The sequence below is a fragment of the Narcine bancroftii genome, chromosome 12 (assembly GCF_036971445.1).
Source record: "Narcine bancroftii isolate sNarBan1 chromosome 12, sNarBan1.hap1, whole genome shotgun sequence".
Classification (NCBI taxonomy): Eukaryota; Metazoa; Chordata; class Chondrichthyes; order Torpediniformes; family Narcinidae; genus Narcine; species Narcine bancroftii.
The window spans coordinates 64,120,896-64,143,230 of NC_091480.1; the positions used below are offsets into that span (position 1 = coordinate 64,120,896).

General features: G+C 42.7%; 1 protein-coding gene across 3 annotated transcripts in view; it reads right to left on the minus strand.

Annotated features, from left to right (window-relative positions):
• Positions 1 to 21,838, minus strand: part of LOC138747368 (5'-AMP-activated protein kinase subunit gamma-1) — a 66,882-nt gene extending 45,044 nt beyond the window's left edge. Inside the window, exons 1-2 of one of the 3 annotated variants that reach the window (XM_069906506.1) lie at positions 21,674 to 21,838; positions 2,065 to 2,113 (exon numbers count right to left, since the gene is read on the minus strand). In XM_069906506.1, coding sequence (XP_069762607.1) covers positions 2,065 to 2,113; positions 21,674 to 21,682 — 58 coding nt within the window. In that variant the 5' untranslated portion in view covers positions 21,683 to 21,838. Of the gene's footprint in view, positions 1 to 2,064; positions 2,114 to 3,684; positions 3,772 to 21,673 lie in introns of those variants that run through there. The other 2 variants (XM_069906507.1, XM_069906508.1) reach the window with 2 other exon arrangements.
• Between the last annotated feature and the right edge of the window lie 497 nt (positions 21,839 to 22,335).

Sequence of the window (22,335 nt, forward strand, 5' to 3'; positions counted from 1 at the left end):
AGCCCTTCTTCAAGGAAGAAGCAAAGAACGGGAATGCACAAGAATCTGCAGAGGGTCATCTACTGCACCCGTTGTGGTCTCCTCTACATCGGAGAGACTGGACGCAGACTGGGAGATCTCTCTGTTAAGCGCCTCGCCTCTGTCCGCCACAATAGTGTGGATCTCCCAGCGGCCACCCATTTCAATTCCCCACCCCATTCCCTTACTGACATGTCTGTCCGTGCTCTCGTGTACTGCCAGACTGAGACCACCCACAAATTGGAGGAGCAACACCTCATCATCCATCTGGGCACCCTCCAACCGGATGACATTAACATAAACTTCTCCGGTTTCACCACTCCTCTTCTTCTTCTTCCCCCCCCCCCATCCCCCCCCCCCCCCCCCCCCAGCTCCGTCTCCCTTTTCTCGGTCTCCTTTCACAGAGCCAAAATCAATTCTCACCTCTCCTCTTATCATGTTCAATTAACACTTTTTATTGGTATGGACTCCTCCCCCGGCCAGTCTTCAGTCTTTATTCTGGTGCCTTCCTGTTCTTTGCTGATTCCTTGTAGAAGGGTTCAGACGTGAAACATTGGTAATATATATTTGCCTCCTAGGGACGCTCTGAGACCTGCTGAGTTCCTCCAGCATTTCTGTGTGATTTTACAAATGTGCAGTGATGTGGTACAATGGAGTGCAAATCAGTCACCAGAGAAGTGCATAATCTCAGAGCAGAGCCTCATTCATAAAGCTCTGACATCCAGTCATACTTGCCCTTATTTCTTGTTTGCTGCCTTTTCTGTTTAATTATTGAGGGCACAGAGGCCAAAAAGGTACCGCTCTTGGTAACATTTCTTTGCTTGTGAAGCAAGTTGAAATCAGAACACAGAGAAGCTTCGTCATGCAGGGAATGCAAGATTTATATGTCATGGTGTACAAAGTTAAGAAACATTGGCACCTAATAAAGTGGACCTTGGCTTCTAGCAATTCTTTGACAAAGTTCAATACAAAAAGCTGTGATGAAGGTAGATGGTGTCCTAATTAGGATCATGGGAGTTGGTTGGGAAATGTACTGAGCATTACATCTCAGGAATTGTTGCTGGGACTTCCAAACTACAAAGATTGGCTGGATTCCAGAAACACACACACAGAACTCAAATGAAGGTGGTGAAAAGTCAAGTCTGATGAAGTGGCCAAAGGGAAGAATGGAGACAACGCATACATTTGCACTGACATTGAATTTCATTCGCTGTTGTTCTGTGAGGTCTGACACAATGGGGAAAAATACGTGCAAGATAACTTTGACAAATGGAATGTGGATCAAGGGGGGGGGGGATCAGAAATTGAGGACTCAAGATTTACTGCCTGTAGTCGTTGCACAACAGCATTCTAAAATAGCAAATGCACACATTGACAAATTGCCACTCAGTAGCCACTGAGTCCAACCCAGGCCCCACCTTGAACATTGTCACCAAAAGCCCAAAATGTGGAAGCAATGAAGAGGATGGCCAAGAGATTTATTTCTGACATCTGAGTACTGAACTATGACGTCGTCCAGAAAAATTGGGTCTTGAGAAAGAAGGTAACTGATAGGTGACCTTTTTATCCTGAGCACTCTCTCAAATTAAACCACAACTGCAGGACTGAGGTACAACTCAGCCGGTGCGAGTGTAATGTCAGGAGGCATTGCTTGACAAAGAAACTAACATTTGGAATGGACTATGGGCAGGGTAAGAGATGCAAAAACTCTGGAGTCATTCAAGGGGCAGCTAGCTGTCTTGGAACCACTAGCTCAATCACCTTCCTTATCAGTCAAGATTTTTGAAATCTAGACTGGAAACTGTCGAGGTCCCAGCACCAATACCTCAGGCACTCCACTCAGTACACCACCTTAACTACCTTGTTGACAGTGATTCCCCCTTCTGGTTTGTATCCATTAGAAATTCAACTTTAAACTATGATAAAAGAAAATGTGATCACATTTAGACTTTTATGAATATGTAAGCTAGTTTGACATACAATATTCAAAATGTCATGTTTCTGACATGAAATCTGAGAATAAATGGGTTAAAATGAAAAATATACCATCTCCAATCGAACTCAATTTCTCCATGTCTTCGAGGACAGCAATAGCCTGTGGGAAAAGAAAAAAATAACAACGTACTTAAAATCTGCCAGAAATTTTAACTCGGATGATGACATGGAGTCATCAAGCACAGAAGCAGGCCTTTCAGCCCACCAATCCCATTTTGCTATCCTTACATTCCCATCAACAACCGCCCCCCCCCCCCCCCCCCCCCCACCCAGCCAGATTATACACTCACCTACATTATGGGCAATTTACAGCAGTCAATTAATCTACCAACTCCCCGTGGCCACAGGGAGAATGTGTAAACTCCAGGCAGACGGCGCCGGAGGTTAGGATCGAACCAGGATCTCTGGCACTGTGAGGCAGCAGTTCGACTCGCTGCATCCTGCGCAGTCACACCAACTGCAGGTGAGGAGAACTCGTTACAGGGACGACTATGCATTCAGAAACAATAATAAGAGCACCCATCTTAGCAGAAACAACCACATGGCTATTCCAAACAGAGGGCGGCACGGTGTGCGTAGGGGTTAGCACATCGCTGTTACAGTGCCAGCGATCGGGACCAGGGTTCAAATCCCATGCTGTCTGTAAGGAGTTTGTACGTTCTCCCCATGTCAGCGTGGGTTCTCCCCGGGGGCTCCAGTTTCCTTCCACCTTTCAAACGTACCGGGAGTTGAAGGTCAATTGGGTGTAATTGGGTGGCACGGGCTCATGGACCGAAAGGGCCTATTACTGTGCTGTAGGTCTACATTTTTTTTTTAAATTAAAACTCCCCATCCACTTAAGCTAGAAGGCAGGGCACACCGCTTGACTTACCCACTATTTGCAATGTGAGAATTATGACCAGGGTAAGGCTCAAGAATCGTGAGGGGTTTTCAGGGTGTAGTACGCTGCCCTCTGCACATGTCTGACCAATTGCAGGGCAATACTTTTACTCACCTATGCTGCAGGGCACTCCAGCCTAAAATTAATACACTTATGCAAGGCAGGACAGAGCAGGTAGAGAAGAAAGGTGAGGAGAAGTGGTGCTTTGTGCTCTACGCCCTCAAATTGCTGCAGAGGGACATAGACTTGAATCACGTCCCAGAAAATCCCATCTCTGGCCAGCAACAACAACAAAGAAACTCAAATAGAACAGAAAACCAGTCCAAGTGTTCAAGTGAGAGCACAGCAGCCAACGAGCATTTCACAAAGCTGCTATTTTTTGCTCCGAAAGTGAGAAAACACAACAGTCAGAATGCAACAGAAGGACAAAATCATCTTGACACAAGAAACAGCGTGAAAATTGAGCAATAGTAGAAGCAGAGGAACTTACAAAACCCAAACAAACTGATAGAAATAAACAGGGGCATTAGTCACTAGGAGACGCATCAGAAGTACATCCTTGCAACCATTAATTCAGCTAAATATAACAAGGGAAGCATTACAATGTTTCAGTAAACCACTGGCTTTATCTCCAGGATTAAATGAGCTGCTTTAATGTTCAGGTGAAAGTAAATCTCAGAGATTCAAGGCATGAAATCAGCATTTGTGTTCTTGGCACCTGAAAAAGGTCCAACTGCAGCTATTAATAAGAGAGGCACGTAACAGTGGAATAGGCATTAACCTAGTCTCACCTCTTCACAAAAATGTACCGGGGGCGTCGGTCAATTGCGTGGCACAGGCTCGTGGGCCGAAAGGCCTGTTACCGTGCTGCATGTCTAAATTAAATTTAAAGATTCCCCTCACCCTACAGAGACTGCCTGACCCACTGAGCAAAATAAAAAGCAATGACTAAACACACACACTGCCACTTGACAACTACTTGTTCCAGTCATCAACTATTGCATCAAGAAATATCTCACTGAAGTAACTGAACTATAATAAAGGGAAAACAGCCCAAATTCAAACAGGAAATGCTCTTACGACAGATTCTGATCGATCTGCTAAGCGTTTCCACAATTTAAAAAAATTTTAGACATATAGCAAGGTTACAGGCCGTTCTGCCCATGTCACCTAAACACACCAATGAACCTACAACCCGCTTGCATTTTTGAGAAAACCGGAGCCCCCGAGGAAAACCAATGCAGAGAGAAGGTACAAACTCCTTACAGACAGCGCCAGATACAAACTTAAGTAGTAGCGCTGCACTAACCACGACTCTAACCGCGCCACTGTTTGTCTGATTTTATTTCAGATTTCAGCATCTGTAGTTTTTTTTGGATTTTCCTTGATATTGCCCCACCCTTTTGAACTGAGAAGTATGGGCCAAAACATTCAGCCTGATTAAGACCACGTTGTAACCAATTGCGTCTTTAGATAATAATGAAAAGTTGTGTTGTTTGCCACAAATGCAAGAGCAAAACTAAAGTACAGTAAATCCCTGTTATCTGGAATTCATCAAGCAACCGGCAAAAAATAAATAGATAAAAAAAATAAGAAAGTTTAAAATTGGTGCACCGAGTGGTTAGTTCGCCAATTAAGCCACACACAATCTCAAGCAACCAGAAAATTCACTTATCCGGCATCGAACCAATCTCCACAGATGCCGGATTTCTGACCAGCGCAACATTCAGACTTCTATGCTGTGCAACTCCAGAAGTGGCACTTGGGAACATGCCGCACAGCAGCAGCTAGAGCGGATGGGAATGAATTGTAGTGCATGGACAAACATCATTTAAGCCATATAACAGTACTCAATGTGGAAAATCCAAAACTTGAAAGATTCAAATACATCAGCGGTCCTGACAGATTAGTCTGCGAATGGCTGATGGCTGACTGAACACAATCCAATACAAATAAAAACTCTGTACAAGCCATCTGTGCACTCATTTCCCAGCAGCATGAATATCTGCCTTGCAGAGGTGGTCTCTTCATTTAATCATGAGCATGAATGATGTTGACAGTGGCTGATGATAAATAGAGTGAGCACTGTCGGATGTCGGAAACATTCTTGGTCTGTTTACAAAGATTAAGAAAACATTACCGCATATGCCGGCATATAGGACGATCCACTTAAAAACTTCACCTTAAAACCAGGGGTTGTCCAAATGCTGGGTTTAAAATCTGAATCTTGATGACAAAGTCTTAACACCATCGCCATCCCGCACATGCCCCGTTAGTTATCTGCGAAGTCTCTGTGGGGTCCATCTGCCTGGTCCAACAGCCGTCGGCTCTGTCCAGGCTTTAAATGGACTGTTACAGGAGCTGACAGTGGTTTATTTTAAAACATGCAAATAGAATAAAAACCCTTACATGGTAATTTGTTCTTAAAATATTATGATGGGAAGTGCCAGAGTTTGGGGGGGGGGGGGGGGGGGGGGGAGAATTCGTCTTATACAAAGTGCATTGCTCAAAACCACCATTTTGGGTGGAAATTCTGGGTGTTGTCCTCTACACGAGTCACCTTATACGGTATTCAGCTTATAGCTGTATTACTCCTGGTCGTTTTTTTTTCTTTTTTTGATTTTCTTTGGATGCTTTACCCTCCCTCCCCTTCTTCATTGATAGGGAGTCCGAATGTGAACCCAAATATTTGCCAACTACAGAAATGACCTTGCTTGTCCATCCAGAGGAGTCACTGGGAAGCAGTTGCCATGTATCTGGTCTTGTTACATTTACAGTGAAGAGGTGGGAACAGAGAAATGAGAGCTCAGCGTTCTGGTCGGACACGTAATACGTTTGTTGGGCATGGGATGTGTCACTGGGCAGCAGCAGTCAATATTATTGCAGCTGTTCCTTGGTTTATAATTATATTGATGATCAGGCAGATCTATTTGCTTTTATTGCTGTGGTTTACCTTCTTATTCTTGGTCAGGAGGTGCAAGGACCTGGGCCAGAGGGGAGCCAGGGCACGAGGCAATGGAAAGTCGCACACAGGAAGAAGCCAAGAAGTTTGATAGGTTGAGAAAGTGCCCAGAAGGCAGCATACCTTTGTATACTGTATAATGTAATAAACTGAGGTAACTCAGTAAAACACAGAAGTCTGCCAACACTGTAGCTGAAGTAAAACAAATGTTGGAGAAACTCAGCAGGTCAAACAGTGTCCTTTATGTAACACAGATAAAGGTATATAACTGACGTTTTGGGTTGTTTTTCAGTGAAAGTGGATGCCCTCTTCCCAAAAGTATTCATCATCTAGAATGGTTCCAAACATGTACCTTCTAAACCAGCCATTCTCAACCTTTTGTTTTTGGCTATGGCCCCCTTAGAACTCTGCCCAAAGTTTATGGACCGCCTTCCTTATGAAGCAGTGAAGTTTTGGTTTCAGAAACACGAAAGGCTCCAGACACTGTGATTGTAGTAAAAACACCAGAATGCTGGAGGAACTCAGCTGATCAATTCAGCATCTATAAGAGACAAAGATAAATTGCTGAAATTTCGGGCCTGAGTCCTTCTTCAAGGAAAAAAATCTGAAAAGGCAGAAGCAGGAAATCTCAGAAAGACTCAGAATTAAAACAATTGGGGAGGAATCCAGACCAACCAAAGGTGTTGATTGGATGGGATAAGGGACTACGTAGAATTTATCATGTCTGCACGAAAGGAGACAGGGAATGGAGAGACCACAGAGAAGCAAAGGGGTGGGGGTTTAACGAAAGCCAGAGAAGTTGAGATTGATGGAATCCAGTTGGAGGGCACCCAGTTGGAAGGTGAGGTGCTGTTCTTCTAATTTACAGGTGGTTGCAGTCTGGCAGTGCACGAGTCCACGGACAGACACGTCGGCAAGGAAATGGGATGGAGAATTGAAATGGGTGGCCATTGGGAGATCCACGCTATTGTGGTGGACAGAGCCAAGTTTTGGTTTCTTCAATACTTCTCTTTTACCGACCACATAAAAAACATGAACAATATTTTATGATTTCAGGCCACTCCCCCCTCAAGTGCGCTGTGGCCCCTGTTGAGAATAGCTGCTCTGAACATTCCTTGGGAAGAGATCAAGAAACTTCCTGCTGATAGCTGAGCATTTCCTGCTGCCTCACTCTACTGCAACAGAGACTTGCTTTGATCGAGACTTTAGAATGGGCAAACCACTTCCAGTTGTTGCAGTTTAATTTATTCAGAGGAGAATGCATGTACTAATTTGTGAACAATTCATTTTACTTGGCAGTAAAAAAAAATCAGCATGTCCACCAAAAGTAATTATTTGAAACAGTTTAATTGGTAGGTTCTTCTGACATTTTTGTTTTGTGGGGGTTAAAATAAAATTTTAATTTAAATTTGTAATTACACTGGACAACAAATTTTTTCAGAATGTTTGTTTCTTGAACATAAATTGGGGATTTTGATAGACAACTTCAAGCTGAACACAAAGATCATTTCAGATTTGCTGTACAGTGAAACTCCGATTTTACGCGCCCCAATTTATCACATATTCGGATATAATGCAATGAGTCATTGGACTTGGGCGTCGGGCTCCTGGGCAGGGGTGTACTGGATCATTGGGTCAAGCAAGTGTGTGCAGAGAGATTCAAAACACCACAACGCAGAAGTAATTTGTGTTTTAAATTCAACTGTAAAAACAACACTTTAATGGAATCCCGATCTAGCGCGACCCCGTTTTTTTGCGATGAGATTTTATGGACACCCAACGATCGCGTTATAACGGGGCCACACTGTATCACAAAGGAAGTTGGAGAAACACTAAATGAACTTGTATCTAATTTAACATGTTTAATTGCATCATGATGTTTAGGGGATCTCAACAAAACATTTTGAATGCTGAAAGGATTGGACAGAATAGATGTGAATAAGATACTTCCCTTGGTTGGTGAATTCAGGACAAGAGATCACAGTCTTAGAATGACAAGGTTCCCTTAAGTTTGATTCTTTGAATATCAGATTGTGCCTCTCTAATTGCTTGTAAACCCCCTCTCTCAGAATCTACTTCAACAGCTTCCCAACAGCTAGACCTGATTGAGTTTGTCGTTGAGGAGTCTGATGGTGGAGGAGGAGCAGCTGTGGGGCGAGTCTTGTGGCACCAAGACCTCTTTCCTGATGGCAGTCAGCGAGAACAGAGCACGTCCTGGGTGGTGTGGATTTTCTGCCACATCCCCATCATCAGGGGTGCAGTGCTAATCTTTTAGGCGCCGGAGCCGCCCCATGAGGTGCCTGAAGCGGCCCCCTGAAGTGCCGGCTGGTGAGCTCTGGCAGCACTGCACCCCTCCCCATCGCTCTCAAAAAAAATAATCAAATGATTCATTCAATGGCAAACCACAGAGTTACAGTGAAATAATTTCATCATTTGGTGAGCTCTGATGTCACACCTTTTGTTTCTGTCACTCAGATTACAGACTGGTTAGGACAAATGCAAATCGGCTACCAGGAAGGCTCTGTTAAAAAGGCAAAACATCTCACTTCCAATCCTGTGTACTGGGAACTTGCAATGTTGACACAGGTTTGGGCAGCAGAAAAGCCACAATTCAGTCAGGCCACACAAGACATTAACCAGAATTACATGGTGCAACCTGTAATTGAATCAAACAATAACTGTTCTTGGACTGAACAACAGAGGAGAGAAATCATTCTCAGCATGAATAATTCAAGTAAAATTACCATAGCTGCAAGTTAAACATCACCACTTGCAGTTCAGTCAGATTAAAAGTTTGCATTCACAAGACTAGGCACACAACAAATGATTTGGCTTTGAATGGGTTACATACTTCTTTTGATAATCCTATGTCTCTGGAATTTAGAGGAATCAGTTCGATCAACTATTTGACTGAAACATACTTGATCCTCCGGTGTCCTACTGCCATAGATGCATATTTGCTCTGTTGGGATTGTCTCAGGATATAGATTACCTATTTAAATTTTAATTTTTTTTAATTTAAAATTTAAATTTAGACATACGGCATGGTAACAGGCCCTTTCGGCCCATGAGCCTGCGCCGCCCAATTACACCCCATGGTTTTTGAACGTTTAAGACTTAAGATGAGGAGGAATTTCTTCCCAGGTGACTGTAGGTTGAGTCGTAAGTTATTTCTGGCTGAGATAGACAGATCTTTGGGCTGCAGGGGGGAAATCAAGGTTGATGGGGAACAGAAGTGGAGTGAGGGAATGATTGGACATGATATTTTTGAATGGGATAAAGGGGGTGAATGGCCTCCACTGGTTTCCTGAAGCCTTCATCCTTACAAAAACCAAGTTTTTGAAAAATAGATAGCTGGACAGCAGAAACAGAAACTTGAAGCATACAGCCACACAAAGCACCGGTTAGTGGACGGTGCACTGAAAGATGCTCTTGGTGCCATGCCTGGGATCACAAGGAAGAGAGGTAGGCCATTCGGCCCATCGAGTCTGCTCTGCAACTCCACTCTGAGCTAAACCATTTTTGCATCTAGTTCCAAATTCTGGCCTTTTCCCCATATCCCTGGATACCCTGACAATACCTATCAATCTCCCCCTTATACACCCCCCCCCCCCCAATGATCAGTCCTCCACAGCTGCAAGTGGCAACGAATTCCACAGAGGTCTTTATAGAGCCAGCGATCGGGACCAAGGTTTGAATCCTGCGTTGTCAAGAGTTTGTACATTCTCCCCATGTCTGCGTGGGTTTTCCCTGGGGGCTCTGGTTTCATCCCACCATTCAAAACGTACCAGGGGGTGGAGGTCAATTGGGTGTAAACTGGGCGGCACGGACTCGTGGGCCAAAGTGCTGTATGTATTGATGTAAAATATATCCTGGACTTGGGAGTGTTTGTGCATGAATCACAAAAGGTTGGTTTGCAGGTGCAGCAGGCGATCAAGAAGGCAAATGGAATGTTGGCCGTCATTGCTAGAGAGAGGGATTGAATTTAGGAACAGGGAGGTTATGCTGCAACTGTGCAAGGTCGTAGTGACGCTGCACCTGGAGAACTGCGTGCAGTTCTGGTCTCCTTACTTGAGGAAGGATGTACTGACTTTGGAGGCAGTGCAAGGAGGTTCATCAGGTTGATTCCAGAAATGAGGGGGTTAGTCTATGAGGAGAGATTGAGTCATCTGGGACTGTACTTGCTGGAATTTATAAGAAAGAGAGGAGATCTTATTGAAACATAAAACTATGAAAGAAATGGATAATATAGAGGTAGGCAAGTTGTTCCCGAAGGTGGGGGAGACCAGAACTAGGGGACATAGCCTTAAAATTCAGGGCAGTAGATTTAGGACGGAGATGAGGAGGAACTGCTTTTCCCAGAGAGCTGCGACCTCAGTAAATATATTTAAGACAAGGAAATTATAGATTTTTACAAAGTCATGGAATGAATGGATATGGGGAAAAGGCAGGTTGGTAGAGATGAGCTGATCATCAGATCAGCCATGATCTTATTGAATGGCGGAGCAAGCTCGCCGGGCGACTCCTGCTCCCATTTCTTATGTTCTTGCATTCAAAAGTCCAAGGGGAAGAAAAGAAAGATCTGGCACTGTATTCAAGTTACAGGCTGCCAAATGACGCATTAAACCATGTCAAATTTTTTACACTGTAATATATCGTAATAAGACCATTTCATTTGCTTGGACTGAATTTGAAAGAGGCAATTGCGTATGCACAAACTACTAGACAGGTTTACGTTACTCCGCTCCTTATGAAGAATCTAAAGACATTTCCTCATCCATTGCTGGGAGGTTTTGAATATAAAAGAGGGCTGTGCATCATCTACTTTGCAACATCTGTAAGCCATTAGTCACCTGTTACATTGCTCATATTATTGATCTTAGTTTTGCCTGCCTTATCCATAACGACACCATCTTCCCCTATCACCAACACAAGACAATCAATCCCTTCATTTGAGCCATTAAAGTAGATTGCACACCCAAACACTCATCCTTGTGATATTCCACTTGTTACATCCTGCCAACAACCTGTTTGTTGCTGCTGGTTCTCATCCATTAAGAAAACCTCAATCATATAGGCAATCCCTTGGTAACAAACAAGATCCGTTCTTATGTCTGTATTTAAGTCGAATTTGCAGTTAAGTCGGAACAGGTACATATGGTTCTTATTTAGCTTCAGTAAAATGCTTGTCTTTCTATATAGTATATATTTTATATAAAACACTTGTGAAACACTTCCAAATACACCAAAACATAATAATAGTGTTAAAAAGGCAGACGGTGTTCTCCTTCCTCGAACCGACGAAACGCTGAAGCTGCACATAGTCTGCTCATAAGTACTGATATGGACTCTGACTGTTTGGATGGTGGACGGTGACTTTAAGAAATGGATTTCCTCTGCAGCTTTCTGTTTCACCAAATGTGCTAACTGGCCACGGTCAGGCTACGCAGAGAAGGGAAAGCAAAAAACGGCTTAATTGCAGCAATGTGAAGGAGTCGAGAGAGATCAACATGAAGAAACCGGAGAAAAAGGAAGACGAGAGAGTTCACCCGTCTAGTCTAGAAGGAGACTCGGAGACACAGTCCTCTCTGGGTTGAGAATGGTTCCAGCAGCTGGAACTTGAATGTGAGAGAAAGTCACTTAACATCTTCTAGTGAAAGAGCCATTTGGAAAGCCTGTTGTGCCAAGACCTGTGGAGGAGGTGCAAGTCTGTGACGCCAACCCTCCTGTTATCTTCAGTGTTCAATTGTGGATGTCCTTCACAATTATTCAGTCAAAAAACTAAACTTTGGACTTTGAACATTGAAAAGTAACTTTGAAGACAGTGTTTCCTGTTTTTGACCAACTTTCCTGACAGGACTGAGCAATTTGGATTTTTTAAACTTGTATTTTGAAGTATTGGGTATAGACAGTATTGTCTCGGGTTTTTACACTGTTTGAAAATATATTTAGTTCTGTACTGAAGTGGGTTAATTTGGGGAAGACACTGCATCTGTTAATTGTTGCTAATAAATATAGAGTTAAAATTTAACCTATTGAAGTGTGTCTTCTCTTTGCTGCTGGTTTGGGGCATAACAAAATGGGAGATTGTCCAAGGATTTTGGCAAGGGTAGTTGAGAGGAGTGGTTCTCAACCTTTTTCTTTCCACTCACATTCCACTTTAATTATTCCCTATGCCATAAGTGCTCTGTGATTAGTAAGGGATTGCTTAAGGTGGGATGTGAGTGGAAAGAAAAAGGTTGAAAACCACTGTTTTAATTGTCCCTAATGGACTTGTTATGTGCACGGTTTCAGAACTCCAAAGGGAATGGGCCAATGACAATTTTTCTCAAGCAAAATATTTCACTAACTATTGGGTCGAGAGCAGTGATTCTCAACCTTCCCTTCCCACTCACATTCCACCTTAAGCAATCGCTTACTAATCACAGAGCACCGATGGTAGAGGGATTACTTCAAGTGGGATGTGAGTGGAAAGAAAAAAGATTAAGAACCACTGGTTTAAGAGGTTGATTGATTAGTGATCAGAGTCTAAATTAGTGGCAAAGCACAGGGTTCTGTTGACATCATGATTAAGTGAAAAACACACAAATGCTGGAGAAACTCACTGTAATATAAAGTGCCTTTATGTAGCAAAGATGAAGATACATCACCAACGTTTCAGGCTTGTGCCCTTCACAAATGAAAAAAGTGGAAATTGGGAGAAAGATTGCAAAATACTACATAGAAAAAGGAAAGTTTTAGCACAGAAGTATTCGAGCATTTTCCCAAGAGAGAGTTCGAATTGAAGAAATTAGAATTGGAGGCTGCTGAAAGTCAAAAGAAAATGGAACAGAGATTAGAAATGGAAGGAGCTGAGACACAGAAGAAATTAGAATTGGAATAAAAGGTAGTGGAATTAAAGGCTGGGGAACAAATTAGGCTACATGACTGGAAGAGATGAGAATGAAGGAGAGAGGAGGGTCCCGAGGTCAAATTCTTGGTCATGGTGAGGTTATATTAAATTAGTTCCTCCATTTGAGGAAGTGGAAATAGATAAATATTTTCTTCATTTCGAGAAAGTGGGTATAAATTTAAATTGGCCACCAAACCAGTGGTCTATTATGTTACAAAGGGAAAGCTCAACATGCTTATTTGGCCCTTACCACTGAGCAAGCTGATCATTAGGAAACTGTGACAGAAGCCAAACTCTGGGCATATGAACTCGTTCCAGAAACTTACAGACAGAAGTTTAGGAATTTTTTAAAAATCAACCACCCTTCAAGAGGAAACTTGGTTAGAACTTTGTCAGGACAGTTTGACTAATACATTTAATGTCCGGTACAGAATGATACAATATAATTTTTTTTAATCAATTATATTTTACTCCACAGAAATTAAGTGGATTAAATTCAAATTTTTCAGATAAATGCTTTAGATATGATATAGAAATAGGTACTTTTTTTTACATTCTACTGAGGAATGTTCAAAACCCTTTTGGATAGAATTGGGTTTATTTTTGGAAAGAGTTAGACAAGTTAAATTTTTTTTTAAACTTGGAAATATTTTTGACACAGAATTGAAATTAAATTTGTTAAAGTTCTCTAGCAGTAGCTAGAAAATGTGTGGCAGTAACTTGGAAGTCAGATGCATATTTGGGAATGAGTAGATGGCCAGACTGAAATTGGTCATTGTAAACCACTTAAAAGTTGACATATAATTTACGCTATAAATTTGAAAATTTTCAAAAGATTTGGAAACCATATTTTCAAATTGTAGGAATTAGGTTGTAATTGCCCAATCTGAATCTTCCAACTCTTAAAATTAAGATATGTTTGATTTTATTTGATAGTTTTAATTGTCTTGATTTTACTTAAATAATATCCAGATGTTTTCTTTCTTTCTTTTCTACAGGGCTGCTTTTTATTTGTGGGGGCTTAAATCATTTAAATCATTACGTATTAATCTTTATTATTTTGAACAAGACAATTTATGTATAATCTTTAATGCATGTGGAGAACTTAAATAAAATTTTCAAAACAAAAATCAACCACCCAATCTGATATAGACTTTGCACATCCCAAACTGTGAACAAGGATTATAACTGATTAAGAGAATTGATCATAATTGAGAAGATTAAAAGATGTCTTCCAGATTATATTAAAACATACTTGAATGAGAAGGTGTGAATCCATTAAGTTGACTGACCACTATTCTTTAACCTAAGTGGATGTCAGGCAAAAGTTTTCAAAAGTGCACTGTATAATCCCAGTAAGGTGGAGAGGAAATTTGGAGTAATTTGGTAAAGGACAAAACCTTTGATTCTCCTTTGTCACTGCTGTGAGAAGGCTGGTCGCATAATAGCAAGTTATCCGGTCCTAAAAATTAAAAGAGAAAGAGGCAGCACAAAATGCTTGCATTCAAAGTGAGAAGAGGTATAAAAACCCAAAACAAAATACGGGATGTATTCAAACCTTTTGTGACTAAGAGTTTGGTTTCAGTTAAGGAAGGATTAAAAGAAGTGCCACTGAAAATCTTGTGTGATACAGGGAGCTTCTCAATCACTTGTGTTAAACAATGTGTTGGAATTTGGTGAAGAAACTAACACCAGCAAAATAAATTTGATTAAAGATATGGGGGGGTGGGGGGGGGGGGGATGATACTGAACCCATTTCCTTGCACAGAATAGTGTTAAAATCAGACTTGGTTAATGGATTTGTCAAGATAGGAGTTCGTTCAGATCGACCAGTAAAAGGAATTTCTCTGTTGCGAGACAATGATTTGGCTGAAGCAAAAGTGGTTCCTGCAGTCCAGATGGCAGCAAAATCAGTCATTGTTGAATCAGACAGAGACTGATATTTATCTTGTTTGTCTAGTAACAAGGACCACGTCTAAAAAGATTGTTGATGCAGATAGGGCTATGGAGAGTAATAGGATTGAAGATGACCTGGTGGAGATTGGGCAGTCTTCTTTGTTAGACCCAAGCTCTTATGCTAGACCCAAGGCTGCAGGTTTATCACTATTCAGACAGGAGTTGATTGTAAGACAAGATAAAGACCCTGATCCCGCTGAACTGAAAGAGAAGCTTCTCACTGACGAGGAGATTAAGAAAGTTTCGGTGGGTTATTGTAGGCTTCTTCAGGTGCATTCCCCGCCAAGAATGCGCCTGCAGAAACGGAAGCGGCCCTTTGAATTGCCATTCAGGTGGCAGCGCTAAAAGCGCTGCGCTGGCCACTTGAAGGAACAGCTGCACCAGATGCGCCTCTGAGGGCACTCTGGCTCCTGTCCCTTCAGGCTGTCAGGTTTGGGATGGCTGGGACAGCTGGCATGAGCTATCAGCGCGGGGACGTCCCTATACTGATAACACTGCCCCGCTCTCCCAACAGCCCAATATGAGCCTGACAGCCCACGCCAGCTGCCCTTGCCCTGATGTCCCGCACCGGTGGCAGGGACATCTGGGAGGGGAGCTATCAGGCGCTTGCCAGCTGACTGTCATCCCCTTAGCAGCCATTTTCAGACGGCTGCATTTATGTGCCAGGGGGGACCTCAGTGCTCTGGCGATTATCCCTCCCGGAGGAGGGTTACAAAGCTCGCCTCCCAGGCATCTCCTGTGCTTTCAAGTGACCTCCCGACAGCCGCATAGTGGCATAATATGTGGCTTTACAATCGGGGATTTTGGCCACCTGAAAATGCCTTGTGTCAAGGATGGAGTATTAATGAGAAAGTGGAGACCATGTGATGTCACTCCCGGTGAAGAATGGGCAATAGAGCAGCAGGTTTTGATCCCTAAAGCTTTGGCTCATAGTATACCCCTCAGTAGCCATCTTGGGGTGAAGAAAACTGTGGATAAGATAATGAAATACTTTTATTGGCCTAGTTTAAGAAAGGATGTGGTAAGGTTTTGTAGGGCCAGTCACACTTGTCAAATGGTGGGTAAACCAAATCAGGATTCCCCAGTGGTTCCCTTACAACCTATCCTTGCTTTTGGGGAGTCCTTCTCTCGAGAGTGTGGACTGTGTTAGCCCATTGCCCAGAACCAAAGCTGGGAATCAGTATTATGTGTGTAGCCACAAGGTTTCCAGAGGCTATTCCTCTGAGAATCATTACAGCAAAGGCAATTGTAAAGGCCTTAGTAAAAAATTTTCACTCTGTTTGACCAGCCCAGAGAGATTCAGCTAGACCAAGGAAGTAATTTTATGTCAGGCCTATTTCAACAAGTAGTTTATGAACTAAAAGTTAGACAAATAGTATCTTCTGCCTACCATCCCAGGTTCCATTCTGCCCTGAAAAACATGATGAGAACTTATTCCTTTGAGAATAACAGGGATTGGGATGAAGGAGTTCATTTACTTATATTTGTGATGAGGGAGTCTATTCAAGAGTCACTTGGTTTCAGCCCATTTGAATTGGTTTTTGGACAATTCAAGGTCCTTTGATGCTATTAAAGGAACAGTGGGTTAATAATGATGTACATTTAAATTTGTTGGATTATGCCTTTAAATTTAAGGATTGGTTGCATAAGGCTTGTGAAATGGCAAAGGAGAGTTTACAAGCCACTGAACAGAAGATGAAGGTTTGGTATGACACCAAAGCAAAGATGAGAAATTTTAAAACTGGTGACAAAGTGTTTGTTCTGTTTCCTATACATTCAAATCCTCTGAGGGCTAGATTTTCAGGGGCATACAAGATAAAATCTAAAATGAATGAGGTCATTTATGGTATTGAAATGCCTAATTGTAAACAAGAAACTCAGGTCTGTCATGTAAATATGATTAAGCCATATTTTGAGCAGGTGCCTCACAATGAGACTAAACTTTTGCCAGAGATGGTGGTTATGGACCAGGATAATGAGGAGACAAGTCAAACAAATTTCAGAGAAGGTCGTGGGACACAAAAGTTCATAAGCCCAAGATTGGAAAATTCCATGGTTTTGTCGAACTGGGAAGCAAAGTTGGCTCATCTCCAAATTTCAGAAAGGGAAGAAATTAAATGGCTATTTTTCAAATTTAAAAATCTTTTCCCAGATGTCCGAGTTAAAAGATTTGTTTAGCCGACTTTCCAAAGAAAATCTCACGATTAATTAAATTAATTTGGTCGTGCGACTGTTACTTATCTAGGTTATGTCGTATGACAGGGGCAGGTGGCTCCAATCGAGGCCACAGTTTTGGCCATCTCCGAGTTCCCTGTTCCAATTAGTAAGAAAGCTCTTGAGAAAATTCTTGGGAATGGTCGGCTACTATCGCAAATTTTGTAAAAACTTTGCAGATATCATACTCCCTCTCACAAAACTACTTAAGAAGGGAGAAAAATCTGTCTGGTCAAAGTGTTGTCAAGAAGCATTCGAAAATTTGAAGGCCGTATTATGCCAGCCACCCATGCTAAGGTCACCTGACCTAGACAACCCATTTTTAGCCCTGGATGCCAGTGATGGAGCTGTGGGTGCAGTGGTTACAGAAGAAGAATGATGATGATATTGACCATCCTGTCTCCTACTTCCGAAAGAAGTGTAATGAGCATCAGAACAATTATTCCACCATAGAGAGAGACTTGTTAGCTCTTGTGCTCGCTCGACAACATTTTCATATTTATCTTTGTACAGCTAAAAATAAAACACACTTTTAGGACATACATAATCCATTGGGTTTTTTGGTAGACAATGAAGTATAAAAGACGCTTGTTACATTGTAATTTAATTTTACATAATTTAATAATCACACACGTTAAGGGAAAGGACAATTTAATTGTCTTTTTAGATGCTTAAACTTTGTGTGCATTTGGAAATAAACATGTTTTGTTTTATAATATGTAGTACTCAAATTTTGTTCTTGTATATCAAAATTTTACTTTGAGGGTGGTGGGGGGGGGGGGAATGTTATAGACTCTGACTGTTTGGATGGTGGACGGTGAATTTAAGAAATGGATTTCCTCTGCAGCTTTTTGTTTCACCAAATGTGCTAACTGGCCACGGACGGGCTACGCAGAGAAGGGAAAGCAAAAAAAGGCTTAATTGGAGCAACGTGAAGGAGCCAAGAGAGATCAGCATGAAGAAACCGGAGAAAAAGGAAGACGAGAGAGTTCACCCATCTAGTCTAGAAGGAGACTCGGTCCTCTCTGGGTTGAGAATGGTTCTAGCAGCCGGAACTTGAGTGTGAGAGAAAGTCACTTAACATCTTCTAGTGAAAGAGCCGTTTGGAAAGCCTGTTGTGCCAAGACCTGTGGAGGAGGTGCAAGTCTGTGATGCCAACCCTCCTGTTATCTTCAGTGTTCAATTGTGGATGTCTTTCTCGGTATTCAGTCAAAGAACTGAGCTCTAGAACATGGTTCTCAACCTTTTTCTTCCCACTCACATATGACTAAGTAATCCCTTTGCCATCGGTGCTCTGTGATTAGTAAGGGATTGCTTAAGGTGGGATGTGAGTGGAAAAAAAAGTTTGAAAACCGCTTTTTAATCATACCTAATTGACTCGTTAGGTGCACGGTTTCTTAACTTCAAAGGAAATGGGCCAATGACAATTTTTCTCAAGCAAAATATTTCAGTAACAATTGGGTCTAGAGCAGTGGTTCTCAACCTTCCCTTCCCACTCACAACCTTCTTACTTATCACAGAACACCAATGGCATTGGGATCACTTAAGGTAGTTTGTGAGTGGAAAGAAAAAGGTTGAGAACCACTGCTCTAGAACATTGAGAAGCAACTTTGAAGACAGTATTTTCTGTTTTTGACTGACTTTTCTGATAGGACTAAGCAATTTGGGGTTTTTAACCTTTGTATTTTGAAGTATTGGGCACAGACAGTATTGTCTGGGGTTTTTGCACACACACAGTTTGAAAATATATTTAGTTCTGGACTGAAGTGGGTTAATTTTGGGGAAGACACTCCATTTGTTAATTGTTTTGATGCTGGGTTGGGGTGTAACAGTACGAGTTGTTCATAACCCAGGGACGGTCAGTAATATGGTATATCAAATCCCCAAAAAAATCCTTTTTTTTTTTACATCCAATCATTTCCCCTTCTACATGTCAACTTACAACCACAAAAATAAACTTGTCCAAAAGCATTTATTTTTCCTTTCAAAATTCCACACCAATTTTATCCCATCATCTTGTGATTTTCTGACATCATTAAATAGCTGAAATAAATAGCGCTCACTTATCCCCACCACCAATGTCAGTGTAGCTAACTGATCATTAGTTCTGAGCTTTCTCTCTCCCTCCTTTCCCGGGACTGTTCCACAACTGATGAATTCTGGAACATCAGAACCAATACATCCACTATTTCCACTGCCAATTGTAAAAGCGGATCCAGTGATTGTTGGCTTTTAACCCTCTCAAATTCTCCAGTACTTTTTTTTTAATATAGCTACTTCCAAGTTTTTAAAGTTCCTCAGACCCACCCCCCCAGGCCCATGAGTTGAGATTGAGTCATCAAAAATGTTTTATGTTCTTCATTGTGACGACAGGTATCGGGTTTTTGTTCAACATCTCTGCCATTTCCAAGGCTCTTTTATTACCTTGTCCATAAATTTTGGCGTAGTGGTTAGTGCCAGCGATCAGGACTGGATCTGGGTTCAAATCCCGTGCGGTCTGTTAGGCACTTGAATGTTCTCCCCATGTCTGCGTGGGTTTTCCCCGGGGGTCTGGTTTCCTCCCACCCTTCAAAACGTACCAGGGGTATAGGTTAATTTGGTGTAAATTGGGCGGCACAGACTCGTGGGCCGAAATGGCCTGTTAATGTGATGTAGGTCTATATTAATACAAGGAATTTGTTCCTCTTTATTGCCATAAAGGTACATGAAGTAGTCCTGGCGAGAAAGAGAGGCAAAAGAGAGTCTCTTCAGAGAGAGCCCCATTTTATTCTGTCCCTCTGATCATTCTTTTCCTGCTTTGCCAGGGGATTAATTATTTGTAATGTTTACTTTTGTTGAGGCAGAGAAGATTTGGCAAATGTGGAAGATCCTGCATCAGTCCTTTGTCAGAGGTGGAGAAGGTGAGCAAATTTAGTCTTTTGGGTATCACAAACTCGGAGGATCTTTCCTGGACCAAAGACACCAATGGCATCGTGAAGAAAGCACGTCAGTACCTCGAATTCTTCAGGAGTTTGCGGAGGTTTGGTATGACATCAAAAACCCTGGCAAATTTCTACAGAAGTGTGGTGAAAAGTGTGCTGACCGATCTAATATGGGGATAACAATATCCCTGAGTATAAAGCACTGCAAAAGGTAGTGGACACAGCCCAGGACATCACAGGCAAAACTCTCCCCACCATTGAGAACATCAACGGGGAACGCTGCCGTTGGAGAGTAGCAGCAATCATAACGGATCCCCCACCACCCAGCACACACTCTCGCTGCTGTGATCAGGAAAGAGGTCTAGTTGTCACAAGACTCACACGACCAGGTTCAAGAACAGCTGCTCCCCCTCCACCATCAGACGCTTCAACAACAAACTCAGTCAGAGACTCATTTAAAGACTCTGACTTGTACACTTTATTGATTTTTTTCTCTGTATTGCAGTTTGTTTACATTTCTTTATTTGTTTACACATACATTGTGTTCAGATTTTTGTAATACCAATAAATGATAATTCAGGAAAAAGAATCTCAGGGCTGTATGTGATGTCCTGTGTGTACTATGACAATAAATCTTTTTTTAAAAAAACACAAAACTGGAGAAACTTAGCAGGTCAAACAGTGTATTTAATGTCACAGATAAAAATACATAACCAATGTTCTATAGTTCCATGACATCACATACAACCCTGAGATTCTTTTTCCTATGGGCGAGACAGAATTACCATTTGGTGGGAGTGGAAAAGAAACTGTACACAATGTACACATGTAAACTAAAGAAATGTAAACAACATGACTGTGCAATACAGAGAAAAATTATTTAATAAAGTGCACAAGTCAGAGTCCTTAAATGAGTTCCTGATTGAGTTTGTTATTGAGGGGTCTGATGGTGGAGGGGGAGCAGCTATTCCTGAACCTGGTGGGGCAAGTTTTGTGGTAGTGGAAAAGGGGCAATAGTAAGGCTTTATTTGTAAATGTAGGGGAGGGGTTGGGGTTAATTATCTAAAATGTCATTGTTCTGAGAATCTGGTAATGAAGGGACGAATGTCAATAGCCACTTTTCTAGTGGCACCCGGTCCCAAGAATTTACTAGGACAGGGTCTAGTGGAAAAGGAACACTGCCCGATCGCTAGATTGACCGCCTCGACCCCTGCTCACAAAACCAGCATTTGCTTACGCCCGGTACGCTGATCCAGCAGGAGGGGAAAGGGATGGCGGAAAAGTCACCCCGTTTCCAGTTGTAGGGAGAACACGCCGATCTCCCCCCACCCCCTGGGGATGTTCAAGCACTCAGTGTCCTGGGTAAGAGCGGACCAGCAGAAATGGGACCAAGGGCTTCCTATCCTGGGACACAACATGGCCAGTTCACTGGTGGACACCAATGGGCTATTGCTTCACCATTGCCAGCAGAAAGTGGTCCCATCCCCAAATTTCAGCTTTATGGTCAAATACATACATGACATCACATACAACCCTGAGATTCCTTTTTCCTGCAGGCCAGGTAGAATCACCACTAATTGGTCGTGCAAAAAACAACTGTACTCAAGGTAAACAGGTAAAGAAATGTAGACAAACAGACTGAGCCATCCAGAGAGGGACAAACATTGCGAAAGTGGAAGGGTCCTTAAATGAGTCCCTGATTGAGTTGGTTGTTGAGGAGTCTGATGGTGGAGGTGCGGGGGGGAGTGGAGAGGAGATCGAGCTGCCCGGCGTCGCCTCAGGGACGGGACAAGGTCGCAGCCACACAACTCCCCGCCCGGTCCGCGCTCACTTACCGACTCCATCCCCGCGCCTCCGCCGAGCCGCTGCTCTCCGCCCTGCCGGTCGCTTCCTCCTTTCCCTCCGCCCCCCCTCCGATGATGAGCATTTAACCGCTGGACGCTTGGACTTTCCGAACAACGCCTCAATCCTTCCACGCCCGCCCACTGCACAGCAGGCAAGATGGGCTCGGTTCCGTTCCTTCTCCCATCCCCGTGTCCCGGCAGCGCCACTGGCGCCCGGAGGCTCTCACTGCAGCAGCGACAGGCACTGTCCATGCCCAGAGTGTGTGTGTGTGTGTGTGTGTGTGTGAGTGTATGTCTGTGTATATCTGTGTCTGTGTATATCTGTGTGTGTCAGTGTATGTCTGAGTCTGTGTATATCTGTGTGTGTCAGTGTATGTCTGAGTCTGTGTATATCTGTGTGTGTCAGTGTATGTCTGTGACAGTGTATGTCTGTGTCTGTGTGTCTCAATGTATGTCTGTGTGTCAGTGTATATCTGTGTGTGTCAATGTATGTCTGTGTCTGTGTCAGTGTATATGTGTGTCAGTGTATGTCTGTATGTGTGTCAGTGTATGTCTGTGTCAGTGTGCCTGTGTGTGTCAGTGTTTGCCTGTGTGTGTGTGTGTGTGTCTGTGTGTAGTAAAACACAAAAGTCTGCAGGTTGAAGTAAAAGCAC